The following is a 22,395-nucleotide window of genomic DNA, read 5'->3' as shown; positions in this document are numbered from 1 at the left end:
CCCATGGAAGGGGAGGGCGCCCTTGGAAATGAAGGGTATCCACGGAATTATAATATCCACGGAATCCAGAAAGGTCTCCATTGGAATACGTCACGTCATGAGAGGGAAACCTGCGGGGGCGGACAACTCTTTCAAGTTCAGCTGGCAAAGGTCACAGCCGGGTTTTCGTCACTCAAACAACGGAAACTCGTCAGAAGCTGCGACCTTCCGGCCCACCACCGGTCCCGACCCGGTTCGACCTCTGAACTCCAGTCACAACTAATCCCAAAATCACGCGGCCCGGGGTGACTGCTTTCCGCAGCGCGAATCATTCCAACACCTGATAAAGGCTGGGTTGACGGTTATGCAGGGAGCAAGAAGGAGGGCCCAGGTCCCGAGATCACCGCCCCTCGCTGCCCCGAGTCCCTGAGCCGAGAATACACCAGTGGTCTGGACAAACTTCCCGGCACTAGGTGGAGTTTTGACAGCAGCTTTGGACGCCACTTTTAGCCGGGGATCATCCCAGCAACCAAGCTGCTTTGCAAACAGGGTACTTGGTAACCTCTGGCAACCTCTAATAACATAAGTGCCGGTACGGCTCAGTCTACGATAGCGCGCGGACCGCACTTTACCTCACTCCTATCAACTAGAGAGTGCAAACTTCAGCAAGGACGGCTGGCTGACCCTCCGACCAGCCACTCGAGTCTCGACATCGGCACCCAGTATCGATAACTGATAAAACCTTCATCGCATACCTCCCGCGGCCGGATCAACGGAGCGACCTCGACCAAAGAGCAAGGTCTTCTCAGCCTCCACACCCACTCCCTATACGAGTCTCTGCCGCCGCTACTGTCGGCAACAACTCCACCGTGCCTGCACGTCCTTAGCTCCTGCTCAGCCGCCTCGTCTCCATATACCTAAAAATCCTACCTTCGTTCCACATCCCTCACCTCTACACCTTCCTCCCTTTATCAGCTTTACCCCATCTCCCGTCTTCGTCCCATTCGCCTACGCCCTTTGCCAGTCCCATCTCCCTCCGCCTCTTTCTTCTTCCAACCACCTCTCACCACCCCCACCGTCTCTCACCTGGAGTGTGAAGACGCGCGTGATGCCCAGCGCCCGGTCGATGCCGTCCTGGATGTACGGGTCGTAGAAGTAGACGGCGAACCCGAACGCCTTGGCCCGCAGCGCCACCGCCTGACCGATCTTGCCGAGGCCAACGATACCCAGCGTGTCGCCCCGGATCCGCGCTGAGCCGTTCGCCGCGTCTCGGATCTGTCAGAGGTCAGACAGTGGGTCAGAGGTGGGTCAGAGGTGGGTCAGAGGTGGGTCAGAGGTGGGTCAGAGGTGGGTCAGAGCTGGGTCAGAGCTGGGTCAGAGGTGGGTCAGACGGGGTCACCGGTCACGGTGGGGGCAGGAGTGGAGGGAGCTGAGGAGGGCTGAGCAGGGGAGGGGCTCACCTCAGCAAAGCTTGAGAGGGGAATTCAAGAACATAGTGTGTGGTCATCAGCAGAGAAAAGTTGACTATTTCGTCTTAGATGCCTATTAGGTCCCCTATAGGGGACCTATTTCTCCTGGGACCAGTTATTATAGCTAATAATGCACATAAAATCGATTGGCAATACCCATTTATTACTTGGAATCGGTAATATTGTTTCCAATCCATGATGAATAATTATCAAAGCACTAAAGTTGCCAAGATAAACACTTTCAAGCTTCAAAGGTAAACATTGCGGTCTACAGCACTGCTAAAACTTGGTCTTTGTAATAACAAGACAGGTTTTCCACAACTTCAGATTGCTGCTGGCGTATGAAAATCGCATTATAGTATGCTTGCAACATGATCCACCAACCGTAAAGCAGCAAAACCACATCCTTGAATGCACCATGCATGAAACTCAACACCATCCTAGTTCGTGAAGGCATTTTGTGCGGGGCGCCACTCCCAGCCAGCTTTGAAGTTTGAGCCCTTCCCTCACCAACGCGCCCGACCTCCAACCCATGGCATTCGGCGGCACTGCTGCTGTCGTGGAGGGCCCACCGGGCCCGGCAGGTCACCGGTAATTCGATAGCGCCGCCCCGAGTTTCATCCAGTGCTGGGCGTCAACGGCAGCGCGGTGCCGGCGGCCCGGTCCGGCGCTCCCCAGGCGCCGCCAACTTCCACGGCGCCCAGAGTTATTCCCATTCGATCCCGGCCAAACTTTCGCCGAAAGCAGACAACTTGAAATTACACAAGTTAGCTGGCCTTAAAACTTCGACAACTGCACAGGCAGTTTGCTCGGAAGTTATCGAAAATAATAGTTGAGCCAAGTTCGGTAATCAAAGTGGGCAGAGTTTTAATGGCAAGTTTCCGCAGGCGGCGAAGACACTACAAACAGTAAAGTTGGAGTCGGGCGGCGCGTCCCGCCGCACCAGCGGACCTCCCCTCCCCTCCCTCCGCTCTCGACCCCAAAAAACTCCAGCTCGACGTGCAGAGATTTCTGTCATACTTCATAGGTGGGTGCCTTCATTTGAGAAATGCGAGGAATACCCAGGTAAAAAAATAAAATATAATAAAATAAAACAAAACTTGGGACTTTCAACAAACCAAACACCAAGCCGTCATCGAAGCCCTGTGGAAATAGAAACGCCCATCTCCCCGGCCACGCCCACCACCACCCTAGCCGGAGGGGGGGGGGTCTACTGCCGTCCGTATTCGCCCACACTCTGTCTGGGAGAGCGCCGTAAAGCCGTATGATAAGCGGCGCCGCCCCTCGCCGCGCCGGGTAGACACTCAGTTTATGGCCTCATTCCACAGCTATTCCAGATAACAAAGGGCACCAGGCGCGAGAGCTGAGACACAGTCGAACTGAAAGGGTGAATTGTGCACACTCATAGCTGACCAAGTTGGTGCTGCAGATAAATTTGTTGTTACGATGTAGCTCATCCGAGGCAAAAAAGATAAAAAATTGTTTTCCTGAAGTTGTCGTTGTTTTTGTTCGGACTACTTTGGCGAAAGCATGCAAAGTTGCCGTGTATATTTCTAGCCTAGTTAAACTATCAAAGTGTATTTCATTATACAGGGTGTCCGGAAAGTTCTGGCGCTTTTCAACATTTTCTTAAACAAATGCCATTGGTTCATAGATACTCATCAATGGATCAAAACAATGACCAGGGACACCAAGCGACATGCTTCTGCTACGTGCTCATTCAATGTAACCATCGCCGGCGCCGACGACGGCCTCGACGTAGGGGAGGAAGCGCCTGCGGGTTTTAACTATGCAGGACATTTCCTGTCCTCCCATGCTGTCATGATGCGATTCTTCAGCGACTCCAGGTTGGGGTGATAAATGGCCTAGATCCTGTTCTACAAAACGCTTAGCACGCCTTAGTCGAGCGGGTCAGGTTAGGAGAATAAGGCTGCCTAATCTCATTTCGCCACGGTGATCTGACCCGGCAAGATCCTCTGTCAGTTGAGCTTGAACGGCAGCAGCGTTGTCGGTGGGCGTTCTGTGCTGTTGAAATGCGAAGTGACCCTTAGGGCAAGTCGTCTTGACCCTCGGGTTGATGTGGCTGTCCAGGAACCCCTCGTGGACCAGCCTGTTATTCATTTATTCGACATTGACGAAGATGATGGGACATTTGTGTCCATCAGACCCCCGCACTTTCTTCGATTGCCGCGCTGAAATGCCGCTCCGTTTTCGGCAGTCTTGACATACCGCGGTCGTACCGGCCTGAGGATATTTTCTAAGGAATTTCCGAGTCGAAATAAACCTTTACCTGCTAAACCATTCATCGAAAAACGCCGCATCGCGCTGCAACTCGCGCCTCGTTCAAGTCGCACCCCGCCGCCGCGCGCAGGCATTCAGCGACAAGGCGCATCTTTGCCCATTTACCCATCACTAAACACGATTCCAGGGTCAAATATACACGACCCCTAGCTGAGCGGTCAACGAGTGGTCATGTCTGTGGTGATTGGCTGAATGTCCAATAATCACAGCGCGCGTTAGACGGCGTCCAAAAGAAGCGCCAGGACTTTCCGGACACCCTGTACAGACTGGTGAATATAATTAAAGCGGAGTATGTTTAGGTATACCTGCTGGCAAGTTAGAGAGAAAACAGTCTGGGATATCAATAACCGTACCACACTGCACTGGGTGAAAATTGAAATCCCTTCCCGCACCTGATCATTGGAGCGTGCAGACGCTCAAATTTAAATATAAAACGGCAAACAGAGTGAAGGTGTGGCGTGCGGTTCATAAACCCATATCAACAGACAGTCAATGAACAACAATTAATGAACCACTTAAATCGACGACCAATGTCATCAGACTTCTGTACACAGCAGTGCATTGACTGTGAGAGCAGTTCCATTGAGTTCGAGTGTAATCCGTTGCCGCGTCGATTTCGACGACAAAAAACTATGGCAAAACAACGTCGTGATGTGGCACCAGCCACCATGAGCCACGAGTCGGAGGCTGCTAGAACTAACGTCCGTCCGTTATTACGTGATAGTACGGCTATTTCGAGTCCGTTAGGTTGACCAATAACAATGATCGGGTGCCGATTGATAATGTGCGTGGGTCAGGCTGGTCCCCTGGATCAAGGAAAGATGCAATAAAAGGGTGAAAGGATGTTTGTTTGTTTTGTTTGTTTTGTTGGGTTAGGCCCTTTCGGTCGTCAAGACCATTGCAGAGCCGGAAGGATGATAGGAATTAGGGGGAGACATTGGTCTGGGCAGGCACCCTAGTGAGTCGCCGGGGCTGAGCCCGTCCAGAGGACAGGCCACCCAGCCCCAAGGCACTCACTGCACCCGGCTACGGGGTGCGCTCCCTCGGGAGCAGCGGTGCCGCTCCAAGGGAGCAGCCCGCATGAGATAAAGTTGCCTGTCCAGCCCGGAAGGGGGTTGCGGCGTGGAGGAGAAGGATTTCAGTATCCTGAGGATAGAAGCACGGAACGGTGTGTGAAAGGATGTTCTCCCGCACCGTTAGAGTTATTCCCATGCTAGTGGGCCAATCCCGTATTGCTCCCATATGCCGTTTAGGAGATAAGTTCCCATGTCCCGCCTCACTGAGGTTGTCCCGTTTCGTCGAGTCACCCTCGACGCTAGTGTGTCGTTCGCTTGTCCCGACCCTCAACCCCTCCCCCCCCCCCCAACCCTCTTCCCTTGTCCGCCGACGGCCGAGTCACCTATTGATCGCCTCCCCCTCCCTCCGCCCACGGACTGGGGATGGGGGGGGGGGGGTCAGTGGACCAATATGGCCGCGCTCCACGGCTCCAAACAGGTGTTCCCGGGGGAGGGGAGGGGAGGGGAGGGGGCAGGTGTGCTCGTCACCCGGGAAACGAGCGTGTGGAACGCGACGGCGACAGCAGTAACAAGTGCTACAACACAGCGCGATTTGTATCGGCTACACAGAGGCCACAGAGCCTGCCAGCGGGGCGAGGGCCGTCAGGAAGGCAGGCTAAGGTAAGTACCTAATCGTGAACGAGCTAAGGGTAAATCGTGTAGAGTAGTGTAGATAATAGCATTACTTATTATCTAATATTTGGTAGGTGGTTCAGTACTGTATATATCATCGCAGCATGAGTGCTGTTTTTGCTGACTTTCGATCTAGGTACTGGGTGGCCCCAGCGGCCCACAAGGAACTAGTTACCGGCGATACACATGAAGCGGACCAAATCCAGGAATCGCTCTGCCCGATAAAGCGAGAAGCGGGAAGTGAAGTCAAGCAAGGGTGATCAGATCACGGCCATGGAAAACAAATGCCAACTTCGATGAATAAATCCACAAAGCGTTCACAAAATGAGCTCCAAACAAAACAAACTGCACTTATAAGCTTCGATAAAAAGTGCCCGACTACTGCGTTCAGCCCAAGGGGCCCGGACAAAGGAATAATGCCTCGGTCTTTTGAACGCAGTTAAAATGTGCCTTGCATCAGCAGTGAGCAATGCTCTTTCTAGTTCGATACACGCTGCGAATGCTGCCTCACGGCACATTAGTTTACAAGGAAATCAGGCAGAACTGCCATTCCGCATACGTGTTACCTCAAGTTCACCTCCTCACCTGCTATCTCTCATTGAACTTGCCCTGCAGTCCACATCCTCATTTCAAATATCTCAGAAGTCAGTACACTGCCGCGCTTCCGCACATACGTCCCCCAAAGCGGCATGGTGCCACATCCCCATCTCACATATCGAATTCCCTGCCGCCTTTCACCTCCCCCATCCGCCGAAAAAAACATCCCTAGAGCACTCACCGCGTCTGGTCCCATGAACTTTTTGTCTTCTGCCACCATGCGCGCCAGCCAGTAGGTGCGCCGGTAGAGGTTCAGGATCATACACATGGTCGAGTCGGCCACCTCCTCCACTGAGTAGCCGGGCACGTTACACACGTGAATGCCGAGCTCGGCCGCCGCCTGCAAACAGGCGCACACATACCGTCAGTCAGTGGGCTCGACAGCGACGCAGAGGGGTGGGAAACGGTGGACATGCTAGCCTGATATTTACGCCATAAACTAGGCACGGGACAAAAGAGGACACACTTCGAGAAACCTTGATCATCTATTTAATAAAGTTCCAAATACGGGATTCCCAAATCCCACACAGGGTTCCCCGATCAGTTTGATAATCACCGCATGATTCGCAGCGCCAAACAAACGACCGCACACCGACAGCCGCCTATCGACTCCAACCGCTCGCCGACCGTTGGTCAGTACCGGTCAGAGTCGCCCGCCTAGCTACAAGGTCACTCCGACTGCCCCGTCACCCTGCCCGACTCGCTCCACCGCCCCTCCCCACCCCTCCCCTCTCGAGGCAGACTGAACTGAGGACAGTGTCGAAATGCCTCCGTCACGCCTCGCTCGGGCTCGGTCCGCACGCGGCGGTTCTCGGCACAGTCCGTTCCAGTTCGCCGCCGCACGGCACGGATTTCCTGTAGCCGCACGGCTGACAGGGAAACCCGCGCCGTGTCCGCCGGACGTTCCGCGCGGACTCTGAGCGGAGTACGGACTCGGCGGGGAGGAGAGGGGAGCCCGTGATGTGACTCGTAACCCTCCACTATCAGGGAACCCCCATCGGCACACCCTGTCGCGCGGACCCGCTGACCTCGGTTGATAGCACACTCCGTACAATACTGCAGCCAACGCCATACAACACTGCATTCCTTTGTTGGGGAGATCGTGCGAATTCCAGCTGCACCACAAACACCAATACCGCCGCGCCGATCACAACCAGACACCAGGCCGGGATCACCAATCGACCTCCAACACATTCAGATAACCGGTCAATCGAGACAAGGCGTTGTTGATTGTTGGGCCAGTCGCCAGTAGATTAACCCGCGCACCGACGGGGGTCTGCGCCAACTTCGCACCGACGGGGGGGGGGGGGCGGATGACCGCCCCCCCCTGAGATCTCGAGAACGAAGTAAGATAGCGACAAGCGGTAAACGGCATCGGATATGCACGGTCAAGATCTACAATTTTTACTAAGGTCATTTTCAGGTCAGGTCAAAGATGACGTCACAGGGGTCGAAAAATGCAAAATGGCGGCGCTAGATATGGAGAGAGTTTTTCTCGAATAACTTTCGAATTAGTCAAGATAGGAGCAAACTAAGGGCATCATCGTGATCCTCTCGTCAATCCGCATCGAATGATATATATGTTGACCTCGAAAGGTCAAGGTCAAAGGTTGACCTCAGGTCACGTGACCTCGAGGTCATCATGTATATCATTCGATGCGTCTTGACGAGCTGAACACAATGAGACCATCCACACGGCTGTATCTTGTTCCTGTACGGAGTTATTGGCCAAAAACCTTTGGTGACCTTTGATGACGTCACATGACCTCACAGCTGCTTAACAGCAAAACAGACCTCAAGGTAGTGAAGGTTGATCGTATATGAAGTCATGTATGGTATATGGGGCCATTCCGACCCGTTTTAGTGGTAAAAATAGGGAGTTGATTTTTCTCCCATTGACTTATAATGGGGAGGTCGCGAAATTGACCTGACCTTAGGTCACCGATATCAAAATTCCGAGATATACAAATTGTAGCTACTAATGACCTTATAACATCCTGCGACTTTCAAAGGCCTTCGACATCTACTGTAGCTCTGGCACGGTGACAAAGTTGCAAAAAAGTGACTTGAGGTTGGGTCATTCAAAGTGACCTGGTGACCTGACCTTAAAAGGTAGGAGGTTCAAACTTGCACACCATGTGTAAAATTGATGAGGGAATAGTCATACCAAATTTCGCGTAACCTCAGGGGGGGCGGATATCCGCCCCCCCCCGTCGGTGCGCGGGTTAAACTCACGAACAACTCGTGAGTTGGAGTCGGGTATGACTCAGTATTGGTTATCCCATCATTATCGTTATCAGTCCGCGACCACACCGGCTTTTAAACCGTTACCGGGCGGCGGACTGGGTTTGCCACCTGCCTCCCCCCTCCCCTTCCTCCCCAGGCGCAGCCTGGGAGAACGGCTCAGTTGGTTCCCAGCCGGCCGGCGGGGGCGCGCCGTTCGTGGGAGAAGTACAGGGCCCGTGGGAACCCCCGCCGCACGATGACGCCGCCGCCCGGCCCGCCCGCCTGTCATACAGGGCGTCACCGCCGCCGCTGCCGTCACCGCAGCTACCATTGGGAAGGCTGGGGGAGAGAGAGGGGAGGGGGAATATCGAGCCGCAATGCGGGTCGCCGGGGAGGGCCGACGGTTATCGACGGACCCTCTATTGGGTCTGCTGGCAAGGTCAGCCGAGTGTCGATGAACTGGGGGACCGAGAGACCGGCCGGTGGTGGGATCGGGCAGTTGGAATTAGGGCTAATGACGGGGGATAACAAGATTAGATGGAGTTGGAGCGGAGGAAGGGATTGAATGTCAATCTTGAACGGTTGGAATGGCGCCGACTTACGGTCGACGGCGCGAGATTAGTTAGTCGTGGCCCGTGGGATTCTAATAGCGTGAAATACGCGCTCACATTGCATTACAAATCGCTGCGTAATACCGGCGTCACTGGTCGTCAGCAACCTTCAGCGGCGGGGTTCGGGTACACGACCGCTGCCGCCGCCGCGGCTGCCGGCAAAACCAGTTCCTGGGTCGGCGCGGCGGGCGGCGTGGCGCCATCTTCATCCATGACATACCGCCCGCCGGCCAATACCTACTGCCACCAACCACCGACCAGACAATGGCCTGCCGTCCCGCACCCCCCCCCCCCCTCCCCTCCGAGCGCGCCTCGTCCTGGCCGGTGACGAAATCAGTACATCGCGACCAGCGTCTGCCCCGGCACCCGCCAATCGATGGCCGCGCGCAAGCAGGGCCTATGTCGGCGACCGGCGCGGTCGCGCCACTAAGTGGTAAGAAGGGCCTAGGACGGCTGCAATCTATCTGGTGACGCGGCGAAAACCGAGCCAGGCGGTGAGCGCGCCACCAACTCGGAGCAGCCCGGGAGGAGAGGGGAGGGGAGGGGGAGTGGTCAGCGGTCGGCGTCTGCTCTCCTCTCTCCCTCCTCCCCTCTATCCCTCTCAGGAGCCGGACACTGGACAGGCTGTGTGACGCACGCCACGGCCGCGGAGCTATAAAAGCCTCCGATCGATAATCAACAACCCTGCCGGTGGCAGGGCAATGTAACAATGGTCCACTACTGACCTCAGCGCTACTACAGCCTCATAAAAACTCAACGCTGCCTTACTTTCCACATTCCGTTCCGTTGGTTCTATTTACACCACCGCCAGTGTTTCAATGACGGCGAATTCGCCCGGTGAATTACCGCCGACCGCATTACCAATGAATGCAGAGATAGCTGCCGTCCGTGGGACTCGGTATGGGAAATTCTCTCCGTCTGACGGCGCCGGGTGCCGGCTGGCTGCACCGGAGCTCTCCTTCCGATCCTGTCTGTATTTCTCCGGTCGGCGGCGCCCCGGGAGACGGCGGCGCGCGCGACAGACAATGAATCAATATGGTCGCCCATCCGACCGACTGGGCCGGGAGAGAAACCCGCCGGCGACACAAATACCTACTCCCAGCATCGAGCCGACAGAGCCGACAGACAGACTATTGACCAAGGCAGCCGCCGCCGCACAGCCGCTTACGTAAGACGGCGCGGTTCGCCAGCAGCCTTTGTTCCCCAACACTCCACCGCGCTTTTTGGAACTTGAGAGCTAATGTTGCAGTACCACGAAACTGTACCGTACCGAAACTCCCAGATTAAAATTGTTTGAAACTTACGCTTACACACGAGTGTAAAGAATGTGTAACTGATAGCGTAAGGAAACGCAGGCGCCTAACGCTGACGTAACTGATTGAAATTTGAAACGCTGCATAAATTAATTCAGCAGTAGCCTACCCCATTACCAAGTACTACCATTGTCGATTTCAGCCCTATTCAATGAAGCGCGGGCTACCACAGTCCACACGATATTTCCATATATGGACAGGAAGCCCGAGGAAACAGCTGGGGCGATACAAAGCCCCCTCCCCCCTCCCACCCCCGAGTTAACTAGAACGCGGAACGGGGGAGAGCTAGAATAACCCCACTGAAATAGTTCCACTCTTGAAATTGGCGGCTGCTTACTTAGACACGATAAACATCGCTTCCGGCCATAATTACCAACGACCCTACAACAAGCAGTTCATCGGGGTTAAATCCGATTTCCTGCCCTCCTCTGGGGATGCGGGGAAGTGTGCCTGGCCACATATCGCGCCGGCCGACGGTCGCCAAGGTCGCCAAACCCCACACCTGCCACCAGCTCGACAGTACCCCTCCCGTGACCTAGCCCTTCCGACGCGTGACCCTTCCCTGATCGGGATGTTATTCCAATCACCCCTTCCCTATATTCCATTCTACCTCGCCCATTCCCCCTCCCTTTGGTTGTCTCTTCTCTGCGTATCATACAAGCCTACGACGTTCGACTATTGAATATTTTAGCGGAGCAAACGGCCGACACCGGAACCCAAATCAACTCATAGCGGCGACGCGGCTATGGAAGGTTAGGACCCTGCCCGGGCGCCACTGAACGTGACCGGAGCAAAGGGAGACGGGGGTCGGAGATAGATAAATCACCCCGCCGACAGACGCGGGGCAGACCCTGACTAGGGGTGGTGCGAAGGGGAGTGTAGGAACGGGCGCGCCGCTGGCAGGAGAGCCGAGAGGCGCGAACGGCAGTCGTCGACTGCGACGGACGGCGAGTGGAGCAGAGAGTGGGCGAGAAGTGAGCTAAGGAATCCGTGCGGAGTGCCAACGGCTACGAGGATTATCCGATCACGCACTCCTTAACGCCGACATGGCCGCCGGCGAGTGGAGCGGAGAGCGAGCGAGAAGGCAGGGAAGCTGTGGGGAGTACCAACGGCTACAAGGATTCTATGGTCAGGCATACTAACGCCGGCACGGCAGGTGAGGCGTATCGAGCACGGCTCGGGGGTACGTACAGCGGAGTGCGGTTCCTTGGCGGCGACACCACGAGGATGGTCGCCCGGCGACTGACGCGGCGCCACCATGAGGATGGTTTCCCCGGCGACTGACGCGCATCTATTCAGAGGCATATTAAGCGCACACGCAATCGTAAAGGAAACCGGGGAGCCTGGTAGGCACGCTTTGAAGGGTCGTGCAACGCGGCACCCCAACCTGCGACGCGATACACACAAAACACCTGGTTCCGGCCACCCTACAACTCATGCACACACATCAGGTCCGCCGCCGACCCCTCGGCTACTCTGCAACTGCAATGCGTCCGACGCCCCGGCAACTCCGCACTGCAAATACATCAGGCCCGCTGCCGACGCCTCGGCTACTCTGCAACTCACGCACATACATACTCATGCACATGCATCAGGTCCGCCGCCGACGCCTCGGCACGCACATACATCAGGTCCGCCGCCGACGCCTCGGCACGCACATGCATCAGGTCCGCCGCCGACGCCTCGGCTACTCTGCAGTAGAGATGTCCTCGGATATAACTTTTCGGTATACCGATACCATACTGATACCAACTCGGTACTTTCTAATTGATTCCTAATGTGTTCGGTATTTTGTTGGTATAATGCACCCTAGGTTGGTACTTGGTTTGGTATCGGTATTCCGACTTTCCGTAGTCGACGTCCTACTCTGCGCCGCACATACATCAGGTCCGCCGCCGACGCCTCGGCACCCACACGCATCAGGTCCGCCGCCGACGCCTCGGCACCCACACGCATCAGGTCCGCCGCCGACGCCTCGGCTACGCTGCTGTAGAGATGTCCTCGGATACAACTTTCGGTATACCGATACCATACTGATACCAACTCGGTACTTGGTATTTGATTCCTAATGTGTTCGGTATTTTGTTGGTATAATGCACCCTAGGTTGGTACTTGGTTTGGTATCGGTATTCCGATTTTCCGTAGTCGACGTCCTACTCGGCACTGCACATACATCAGGTCCGCCGCCGACGCCTCGGCACGCACAGGCATCAGGTCCGCCGCCGACGCCTCGGCTACTCTGCAGTAGAGATGTCCTCGGATATAACTTTTCGGTATACCGATACCATACTGATACCAACTCGGTACTTGCTAATTGATTCCTAATGTGTTCGGTATTTTGTTGGTATAATGCACCCTAGGTTGGTACTTGGTTTGGTATCGGTATTCCGATTTTCCGTAGTCGACGTCCTACTCTGCACCGCACATGCATCAGGTCCGCCGTCGACGCCTCGGCACCCACACGCATCAGGTCCGCCGCCGACGCCTCGGCTACTCTGCTGTAGAGATGTCCTCGGATACAACTTTCGGTATACCGATACCATACTGATACCAACTCGGTACTTGGTATTTGATTCCTAATGTGTTCGGTATTTTGTTGGTATAATGCACCCTAGGTTGGTACTTGGTTTGGTATCGGTATTCCGTTTTTCCGTAGTCGACGTCCTACTCTGCACCGCACATACATCAGGTCCGCCGCCGACGCCTCGGCACGCACACGCATCAGGTCCGCCGCCGACGCCTCGGCTACTCTGCAGTAGAGATGTCCTCGGATACAACTTTTCGGTATACCGATACCATACTGATACCAACTCGGTACTTGGTATTTGATTCCTAATGTGTTCGGTATTTTGATGGTATAATGAACCATAGGCTGGTACTTGGTTTGGTATCGGTATTCCGTTTTTCCGTAGTTGACATCAATACACTGCACTGCACATACAACAGGTCCGCCACCGACGCCTCGGCTACTCTGCAACCCACGCACACACATCAGGTTCGCCGACAACGCCCCGGCCACTCCGCAAATCACGCACATACATCAGGTCCGCCGCCGACGCCTCGGCTACTCTGCAACTCATGCACATGCATCAGGTCCGCCGCCGACGCCTCGGCCCCTCTGCTACTCATGCACACACATCAGGCCCGCCGTCGTATAGCCTCAGCCACCCCGTAAAATCTGCACCGGCATGGGTCGAGAATATGGTATGGCAGGCATGGCACGCGCCACACCAACTTAAAAGATGGTATGGCAATGCCATACCAACTTTTCAGGGTAACAGCTACGAAATTTAAGGATTTCAGTTTGATAAGAATAAAACACGATAGTATTGTTTCGAGCAACTGGCGCCATACCAACTTTGAAAACAATTCTCCACCCATGTTCGCACGTACATGAGGTCCGCCGCCGACGCCTCGGCTACTCTGCAACTCACACACATGCATCAGGTCCGCCGCCGACGCCTCGGTTACTCTGCAACGGCACATACATCAGGTCCGCCGCCGACGCTTCGGCTACTCTGCAACTCACGCACACGCATCAGGTCCGCCACTGACGCCTCGGCTACGCTACACCCCTTGCACGTAAGTACCTACATCAGGACCGCCGCCGACGCCTCAGCTACTCTGTAACTCATGCACATACATCGGGCCCGCCGCCGACGCCTGGGCTGCACTGTAACCCCTGCACACATCGGGTCCGCCACCGGCGCCTCGGCTAATCTGCAACCCATGCACACGCATCAGGCCTGCCGCCGACGCCTCGGCTACTCTGCAACTTACAGGCGCCAGGTGCGCCGCCGTCACCTCGGCCCTCTGCAACACGGTAGGCACTTAGCTTACTAAAGCGCATTTTAGTGACATCAGAGCCTGAGTCGATCGCCGGCGACCTGGTCACTCGTGGAGGTGTTCACCGCCGTACCGTACAACACGGAACGCAGACCATTTAGTCACGCCGGCGATTCGATCGGAGTCTGGCAGGCGTAGTTCAGACACGCTATTGTCATCGCATATAACATCTTGCCACGAAACCTGACACGAACCTGCCTGGGAGCCGCTTCAATAGCGAGATAAAGCAGCACTTGTTGACGAGGCAACGTGGCGGGGTTGGTTAGATGGGATAAGGCCCCTTGTCAAAACAGACCACGCATTTCGAGAAGCGCTTCCGAACGCAACCTGATGGACATACGCTGCCGCAGAAACACATCTCAGCCAGTCACCTTGGAGGCTCGGTTTAGCACTCAAGGAGTCTCTTTGTGAAAAGGTCTCAAAGTATTTTCTAAGTGGCCGCCTCCGTATTTCTGCAAATCGGCATACGCATACATCATTTGGCGTTTTTTAGGGGCCGTCCTACCCTACAAACGAGCCGACGCGAGTGGTTTCGGCCGCTGACAGCCAACTGAGGCGAACGCTTGGTGATAGTGGCGCGGGCAACGGGGGCCTAATCAACTCATAGCGGCGACGCGGCTATGGAAGGTTAGGACCCTGCCCGGGCGCCACTGAACGTGACCGGAGCAAAGGGAGACGGGGGTCGGAGATAGATAAATCACCCCGCCGACAGACGCGGGGCAGACCCTGACTAGGGGTGGTGCGAAGGGGAGTGTAGGAACGGGCGCGCCGCTGGCAGGAGAGCCGAGAGGCGCGAACGGCAGTCGTCGACTGCGACGGACGGCGAGTGGAGCAGAGAGTGGGCGAGAAGTTTCCCACCCACCCTCACCTATTTAATAGATGCGACTTCGAGATTCGTCAAACCTGCATATCCTTAATCCCGACCATATACCTCGTCGTTATCACTCCGTCGGTGCGTTTTTTAGGGGCCGTCCTACCCTACAAACGAGCCGACGCGAGTGGTTTCGGCCGCTGACAGCCAACTGAGGCGAACGCTTGGTGATAGTGGCGCGGGCAACGGGGGCCTAATCTCTGTTGCAGCGAGCATGTCGTGGCGTCTGCGGCGGCGGCGGCGGCGGCGGAATAAAATAGAAGAGTGGAGGGGTGGAGAGAGGGCCGGGCGGCGCAGCGGGAGGACACGATCAGCCAACTTGTTCGGCGGCGGCGGCGGCGGCGCGCAAGTTAGCCCGTGTCGCCGGGAAGTTGTGCCCAAGTTGGCGAGTTGTGCAGAGTTGTTGGCACTGTCGGCGGCGACTCGGATTTCCGAGCGGCGACACCTGAGCCGCCCCCGCCCCCGCCCCCGCCGCGGGAGGGCGGGCCGCAGACTTTCTCTGGCCGGCGGCCGCCCGGCTGAGTCAGTCACGACAGAACGGGTTTCCAATACCAGAGAAAAGACAACGCAACTTCGGAATGACAGGCGAACTTTGCAAAATCACGCTTCAAACTTTTGAAATCACCTTCGACAAAAGCCCGCCCTCATAAAACAAAATAGAACCATGCCACCAAGCTGATTTTGTACCACTTTATTAGACTAGAACAAGGGGAATCACTTCATAATTTCTGTGTCCATTTCTCAGTCCATGCGAACGCCTTTTGTCGCTGTTTTCAGTCACGCCACCGTCAGCGTCCACTGATGACGCCACCGGGCCTGATGACGTGGCTCGTATCGCTGACGTGGCACCCGCGCCACCCTCCGTGCTGACGCGTCCTCTCGGTACACCTCTCGTCAGCAGTCAGCACGCAGCATCAGCACTAAGCACACTTGGCTGGTGGCAGCGTCAGCCCAGCAAACGTCAGCTCAAATCGGAGCAGCAGCCGTGTGTCATAACTCAGGCCGTAGTGAAGGAATATAGGACTGATAACCTCAGAGAGAGGGACAGCTGTCATTCTTGTCAGTACAACTTCGTGTCAGAGGACACGTTCAAAAGGACACGCTCAAAGGACGGCCAAGTTCATTACAAACTCTCCCTAATGTAAGTTCCCGGATCAACTATCAGTCTTACAACTTGTCGACCCAAGTTCAGCGCAAACTTGGCGCCAAGTTGGCAGGCTTGTCAGGCAGAAAATGTTTGTTTGGCCACCGTAGTACTTTCCGCGCAGCCGATCTCCAATAGCTTTGTGCAAACACCGAGTGGAAGTCCCTATCTTGCAGACGGGCACCTGTGTAGACTCCCCCTCCCTCCCGTGGGGGTGATACCGCCTCGCTGACAGGTGATCCCTCTGAGAGGGAGGGCAGGCAGGGAGGGGGGGGGGGTTCAGTCGCTGACCGAGCGGCCCGTCAGCATCCCTCACTGAGCGCACCCTCCGCCATCGACCCTGCGCCGTCCGCTGTCCGCTGTCCTCGGCCGCTGTCACCCCGGATACCGGCTAGGTAGGAGGGACGGGGAGGGGGAGGGGGACGGGGAGGGCCGTCCGCCGTCGGTAGCCGCCCCACCGCCTGATACGCCGCCAGACAAAGGCCAGGCCGGCCCGTCAACCCAGCCGCCGGCCGGCCGGCCGCGCGCGCACGTAGGCCGTTCTTGCGGGCGGTGCTGCCGCGGCGTCAGAGGCCGGGAGCGCCGGTGGGGGAGGGGGAGGGGAGGGACGGGCGGCCGAACCGGACTGGGCAGGGCGCGCGGAGCAGCACCGGCCGAGACGGGAGGAGCATCGATCACACTGAGAGCAGAGGAGAGAGGGGAGGGGAGAGACGGAGAGAGCAGCGCGTCCCACCGGAGAGAGGTGGTGGTCACTCAGCTGGCGGGGTCTGCTCTCCCCCCCCCCCCCCCCTGTGAGTCACCCGCTCCTGCCCGGGACGCCGCGAGCCTGTCAGGAATAGTCGCCGCCGTTGCACGTCGCAGCGTCACCAATTTTAGCCGCGGCGCATCGTCCCCACCACCCCTCCCTCCCCAGGACCCATACCGATCCCCCTCCCCCGGTCGTTCGACGAGCCGCTCGCCGGGTGGTCATTCGAACCGGACCAGCCGTCTTTGTCCGCAGTTTTTCTCCATCGATCCGGTCGACCGGACCTCTCCCCCTCCCCTCCCCCCGTCCTCCGCGCGCACCGGCCGGGGAGGTGGGTGGCCGCCGCCCGCCGCCGCCGGCCGCGCCGCGGCGCACTGACCACGTGGTCGGCCGAGTCGTCACCTTTGGCCGCGCGCGCCGGTGCGCCGCCGCCGCCCCCTCCGCGCCGCTATCGTCACCGTTCTCACGGCGCCACACCAGCGTGCCACTAATGCGCCGCCTAACCTGCCCAACTGACCGTGCCGGCCACGGTTTCCGCCAGCCGGTCTCACGGCGATTCCCTCCCTCCCTTCCCTTCCCCCTCCAAACTCTCACGGCGCGGCGTCCTTGCAACTCAGCCCTCCAACACCCCTCCCCACCCCCACGCTAAACGTCCGGCACCAACTTGGCGCCGCAACTTGGGCGTGTCGTCATCGTCATCATCGTCGTCGTCGACGACGTTCTCACCTTGGTGTCGATGTTGTCGACGCCGCTGCCGACGCGGACGATGATCTTGAGCGCGCGAAACTTTTCCAGGTCGTCCTTGGTGAGACTAATGCCGTGCCACATCAGGGCGCCGACGGCCTCATTCAGAACCTGGGCAGAGAGGGGAGCAGAGGTCAGTCGGGGTAGAGTTGGAGAGGGTGGGAGGTTTGGAGTGTTGGACGCGAGGGAATGCGATTTGGGAAAAGCGGACACCACTGAAGCACAAATAAACTAAGGAATAGGCACGCCACACAGCATTATTTCAAGCGGAAGAAATGTATCAATGAGTCGCGATAACAAATCTGCCGAATCTTCGGTATACGGCAGTCCGTTACACTTGCCACTGGGGATCTGTTACAGGCACTGGGGAAATAATGGTGAAGCAACGGAAGGCATTCCCTTCAATTCAGACAATACATCGACAAGGTGTTTTGACAACAACACAAGCTAACACTCGTCTGTAATGGGCCCCCTGCCCACAGTTCAGCTACCAATCCATACACCAGACACATCACCGTTGACCGCACGGTGTCATTGAGCACTCCTCCACTGCACAGTGGCCACAGTGCACAATTTCGCGCACCAACAACACCTCGAGCCGGATAAAGCAGACAAAAACGAGCACACCTGAAGTGCACCGACCTAAAAATAGACCATCAAAGTCGCCGCCCGATGAGCTTCCAACAAGGCCAGAACTTTGGTGACAGTTGTGACCTGCTGGGAGTGTCGGCTTAGGACGCACCTGTGCGGCATATCGCCGCCCCCGACACGGGAGCGGCACCGTACCCACCGGGACCAGTTTCACCCTCCCTGCACCTCCGCTAACTCCATTTATAAACCGCCCCATTCCCGCGGGCCACATTTTCAGCTCATTGTTGGATCGGCCTGCTATAATAGACCGGAGATTCGTCGGCCGCCATAACCAGGCGTCGCCACCGCCGCCGCCCGCCAAACTTCGGCCAAGTGGGCGTCAGGAGGCGCGGCCGGCCTGTGACGTCACACGCCCGCGGCGCCGTCAGCTGACTGCGGAGCAGCACCTTTGTGCGACGCGTATTTACAAATTGCAACCGAGCTCCGCCGTAGGGTATTTTATTTCCGCCGTAGTATATTTCAGTTGGGGTATTTTCTACCATACATTTGCCTGAGCTTGGGGTAATTACAATTTGTCGGCGACGTTAAAAAATGATGCACCTTTTTTCGCAGTATAGGTTATCGCATGTGCATATTTTTGCCTTTTTGGTTGCGCTTTTTCCTCGCCCGTATAGGGGGAGGCGTTGAGCGGACCCCATCGGTTTTTCGTGAGTAACTCGCGTAAAAACCGTCCGATCGCGACGAAACTTTCAATACCCCCGATTTTATCAATTTTACTCCTACCCTGAAAATTTCATGACCCTGACCCAAATGACCTTGGATTTGTGACCTATTTCTCGAGACCATGTTTGGCCCGAATCGCGATTCGGCGTATGTCGGCTCGCATTAGCCGCGCGTTTGCAGTCTTTACGTGGTTTCAAGCGTTGAAACATGTGATATGATGCTGGTCCCATGCATTAGGGTGGGTGTCACATGAAGGTCAGGTCAGCTCAATGACCTTTGATGACCTCGGTTCACTTTTTCGAGTTTAGCATGTTTCTAGGCTAGTTTTTGGAGCTGATTTCGAATTTAGCAACCATTTGAACATTACAGGGGGTGTAACGAAATTATCCGGACATCTTTCTTCCCGCTGTAATTAAAAAGCAAAACATTGTGGTACTTTTTATTTTGACTGAGCATGTAGCCACCTTTCATAAAAACACAGTGGCGAATGTTTTGGAGCATTTCAGCCAATGGATTCTCCAGCACACTGGTTTTGATGCGGACCAACGCCGTCTCAACCTGTGCCTGCGGTTGGGCGGTGCTTGTGGCGGGCGTCTCTTCAGTCACCTGCTGAACAAGAGCCCACAGGTTTTCGATTGAATTGGGATCGCGACTTTTTCCAAGTCATAAGCGTTAGCCCAGAATGATTGAAGGTTCTATCGGCATCACTTCCCGTTCTTTTAGGGACTTCTAAGTAGCGCGCCGCCCCGCATGAAGACAGCGTGGCTTGAATCAGGCATCAGTGCGCGTTCAGAAACCGAGCCCTCCTATACCGTCTGGTTGAGCGCCTCCCACTATTCATTGGCCAGTATGTTTCTCCGGTAATACTTACGTTGATGGCGGTATTATGTGACACTATGTCCTATTGGAGGATCGCTAGGCAGCTGAACATGCTCCAGTTCTGGATATTGTCCGGATGTTTGACGGCGGCGAAGGCCAGCAAGTTCGAGCGGCTGGCCGCCCATACATGGCCGATTTGACGGTTCAAAGGATAATACAGCTCGAACGGCTACCCATCCAACCAGACCACCTCACCCTTATCATTCTTCAACCAGTGGACGCGATCTGGCGTGAGGCGAAAGGTGGTGAACTGGTTGTTTTCCCGTCAGTTTCGTTGTCTTTTTCAGTTTGAAGGGCAATAGAACCAAGTTAAAGGGCGGGTAGCGGTAAACCATGATATGGGATCTCTCATTATCTGACTTGGTAAGAATTCGAGTCAATTTGCAGATTGATTGGTGCCGTTTCCTTGCCGCTATCTTGATGACTCTCCTCACCATTTGACAAAGGGCGGCTTTTGTGGTCGCGACCGGGCTGAGTCTGCCACCGAAGTCCCAGCTTATTACACCTCAGGCAGATGTGCAATTGGCTGCTGCTGATGTCCAGCTGCTGGCAGACCAGCTTCTGGCTCATGCCGCCGTGGATGCCGCCATGCAATTTTACCACGAAAGGAGAGATTGTATCCCTTTCTCGCAACTGCCTTGGACGAAAACTATTGTGAACCCGTCTGTGAATCGACTCCTACTCAGAGCAACAGTCACATGACAAGGTCAGGTCACTGCTGAGTTGAAAACCGATAGCACTAGAGGCACGTATTCATCCAATATTCCCACTTCTAACATCAGAAAGGATTAGAAAACTATGCAAACAGATATGGCGAAAAAATAGATGTCCGGAATCGGATAATTTCGTTACACCCTGTACTGAAGTAGTTTTAGTGCCTTCGTAACATGTTACGAAGCTGTCAGAGAAAAAATAGCGTTCTGCCCCTCCAACTTTTGCTTATTTGTAGAACTTCGTTGCTTAGCAAACCACTATGTTGTTCTCATTGAGGAGCTTTAAAATGTCTGTGTAACTCAAAATGTTAATTCTGTAATTAAAAGAATTGATTCAGTGTTGCCCATAATCTAACTTAACAACCGAACATTGCAGGTTTGACAGCTTTTTGCCCCACCAGCACCACCTTCCCTGGAAAAGCTCCACCCTTGCCTATGGGGCAAAACATAAGGGACAAAAACACAAAACAAGACAGATAAAAAACAAAACAAAATGAACTCATTACCTAATGAAGTTCAGTCTGGAGCAAAAACATAGGTAATAGGTATCTATGTCAAATTAGAATGAAAGATTAAAATCAACCTGACCAGGTCTTACGGTCTGACCTGATCCTAACCGCCTTACTTCACCTAACTTAACCCAATTCAACCTAACCTACCACAACACCTGCAGAGGTACCCTCCTGGAAAATGACGCCCAGGGAGGTGTCCAACTTATTGGAATATTACCATGATTGCTTGTCAAAATGTGTGTCATCATGCTCTTGTTTGACAAGTGATGTATGTATAATAAATGTGACATTCAAAAATGGTCTCCTGACTGTTGAGTGATCAGAATATTCAAATAATCAGGGTACAATGCTGTGCATCATAGTGCACACTAATCATGTTGTTTTTGTGTAGGCCCTCTGCGCATTATTGTGTACACTGCCATGTGCACCTTAAGGAAAAAAAGTGACTGGTGGTACATGAAAAGGGTTGTGCAACTGTGAAGTTCATGCCCTTGGTCTTGCTGGAGTCAAATGGCTATAGCTATAGCAGGATCAGTGAGGGTTGTAGACATGCTACATGCACTGTAAATTGAAGATATTGGCACAAAGTTCATCCATAATTACTATGCTTAACACCTAATGTAAGAAGCAACATAAATGCCCAGATGATACAGCTCTCTGGTCAACATCACACAAATTTATTGACATACTTTGCAGGCACATTTTTACATTCATAGCAAATACTTTCAATTTGATTCAATAACTAGGTGCTAGGTAAGCTTGCATTTTTGTAGGTACAACAATGAACATATATTTAATCATAAAAACTTTCTCGTGGCATTCATCACATACCTTTTTACCGAACAAGTACCTATCCACCATGCAATGATTCTAAATTTTGTCCGCAATCCACCTATATCTCAACTGAGTAACTGACACATTGAAATTGAAATACCCTAACAAAACCTGGAACTGTACAAAAGAAGAATGCAATGCTACAAGAACTATGAAGTTCTGAAGTTATTCTCACATGCTGGAATGTTGAAACTCTACTTTTATCGTCCATTTCCACGTTTGATTGAGCCATCATATAGAACTGTTTTCGCTCTTCAGTCATAAGCTTTTGCACAAATCTTGAATTTTTACACATCATTTTGAACCATGCTCCAGTCTTTCCAACAAGGTACTATGGAACATCAAAGCAATTTTGATTTGTTAGAACAGCTTCAGATCATGATAGGCTTGAAGTTTGTTACACCATTTGCCAGACAAAGCTCTACAAAATGTGTATCAATTCCCAAACCAAGCAATTGATTATATCAGTATTTGCAGTTTCCACACAATGTTTCATAATATTATTCGATTTTTATATCAAGAAACCCAAATAATCCACAAATTGCTATCGAAACACTCCCACTTCAAGAGTTCACAGCAATAACAATTCAAGTTCAGAAGCAAATAAAC

The 22,395-nt window shown here is 54.4% G+C and overlaps 1 protein-coding gene across 7 annotated transcripts in view; it reads right to left on the bottom strand.

Moving 5' to 3' along the window:
* The window catches only part of LOC122392960 (C-terminal-binding protein-like), a 45,589-nt gene that overhangs the window by 10,570 nt on the left and 12,624 nt on the right, over positions 1 to 22,395 (bottom strand). For all 7 annotated transcript variants that reach the window (XR_006258605.1, XR_006258606.1, XR_006258607.1 and 4 more), the window contains exons 3-5: positions 17,517 to 17,645; positions 6,216 to 6,374; positions 1,066 to 1,254 (exon numbers count right to left, since the gene is read on the bottom strand). Coding sequence is in view for 3 of the 7 variants with exons in the window: in XM_043388353.1 (XP_043244288.1) it covers positions 1,066 to 1,254; positions 6,216 to 6,374; positions 17,517 to 17,645 (477 nt within the window). In the remaining 4 variants the exon portion in view is untranslated. The remainder of the gene's footprint in view (positions 1 to 1,065; positions 1,255 to 6,215; positions 6,375 to 17,516; positions 17,646 to 22,395) is intronic.

The sequence above is a fragment of the Amphibalanus amphitrite genome, unplaced genomic scaffold (genome assembly GCF_019059575.1).
Source record: "Amphibalanus amphitrite isolate SeventyFive unplaced genomic scaffold, NRLGWU_Aamphi_draft 000509F_arrow, whole genome shotgun sequence".
In the NCBI taxonomy this organism is placed as follows: domain Eukaryota; kingdom Metazoa; phylum Arthropoda; class Thecostraca; order Balanomorpha; family Balanidae; genus Amphibalanus; species Amphibalanus amphitrite.
The sequence above is the reverse complement of the archived record's forward strand: the minus strand, read 5'-3'. Positions and strand labels throughout refer to the sequence as shown.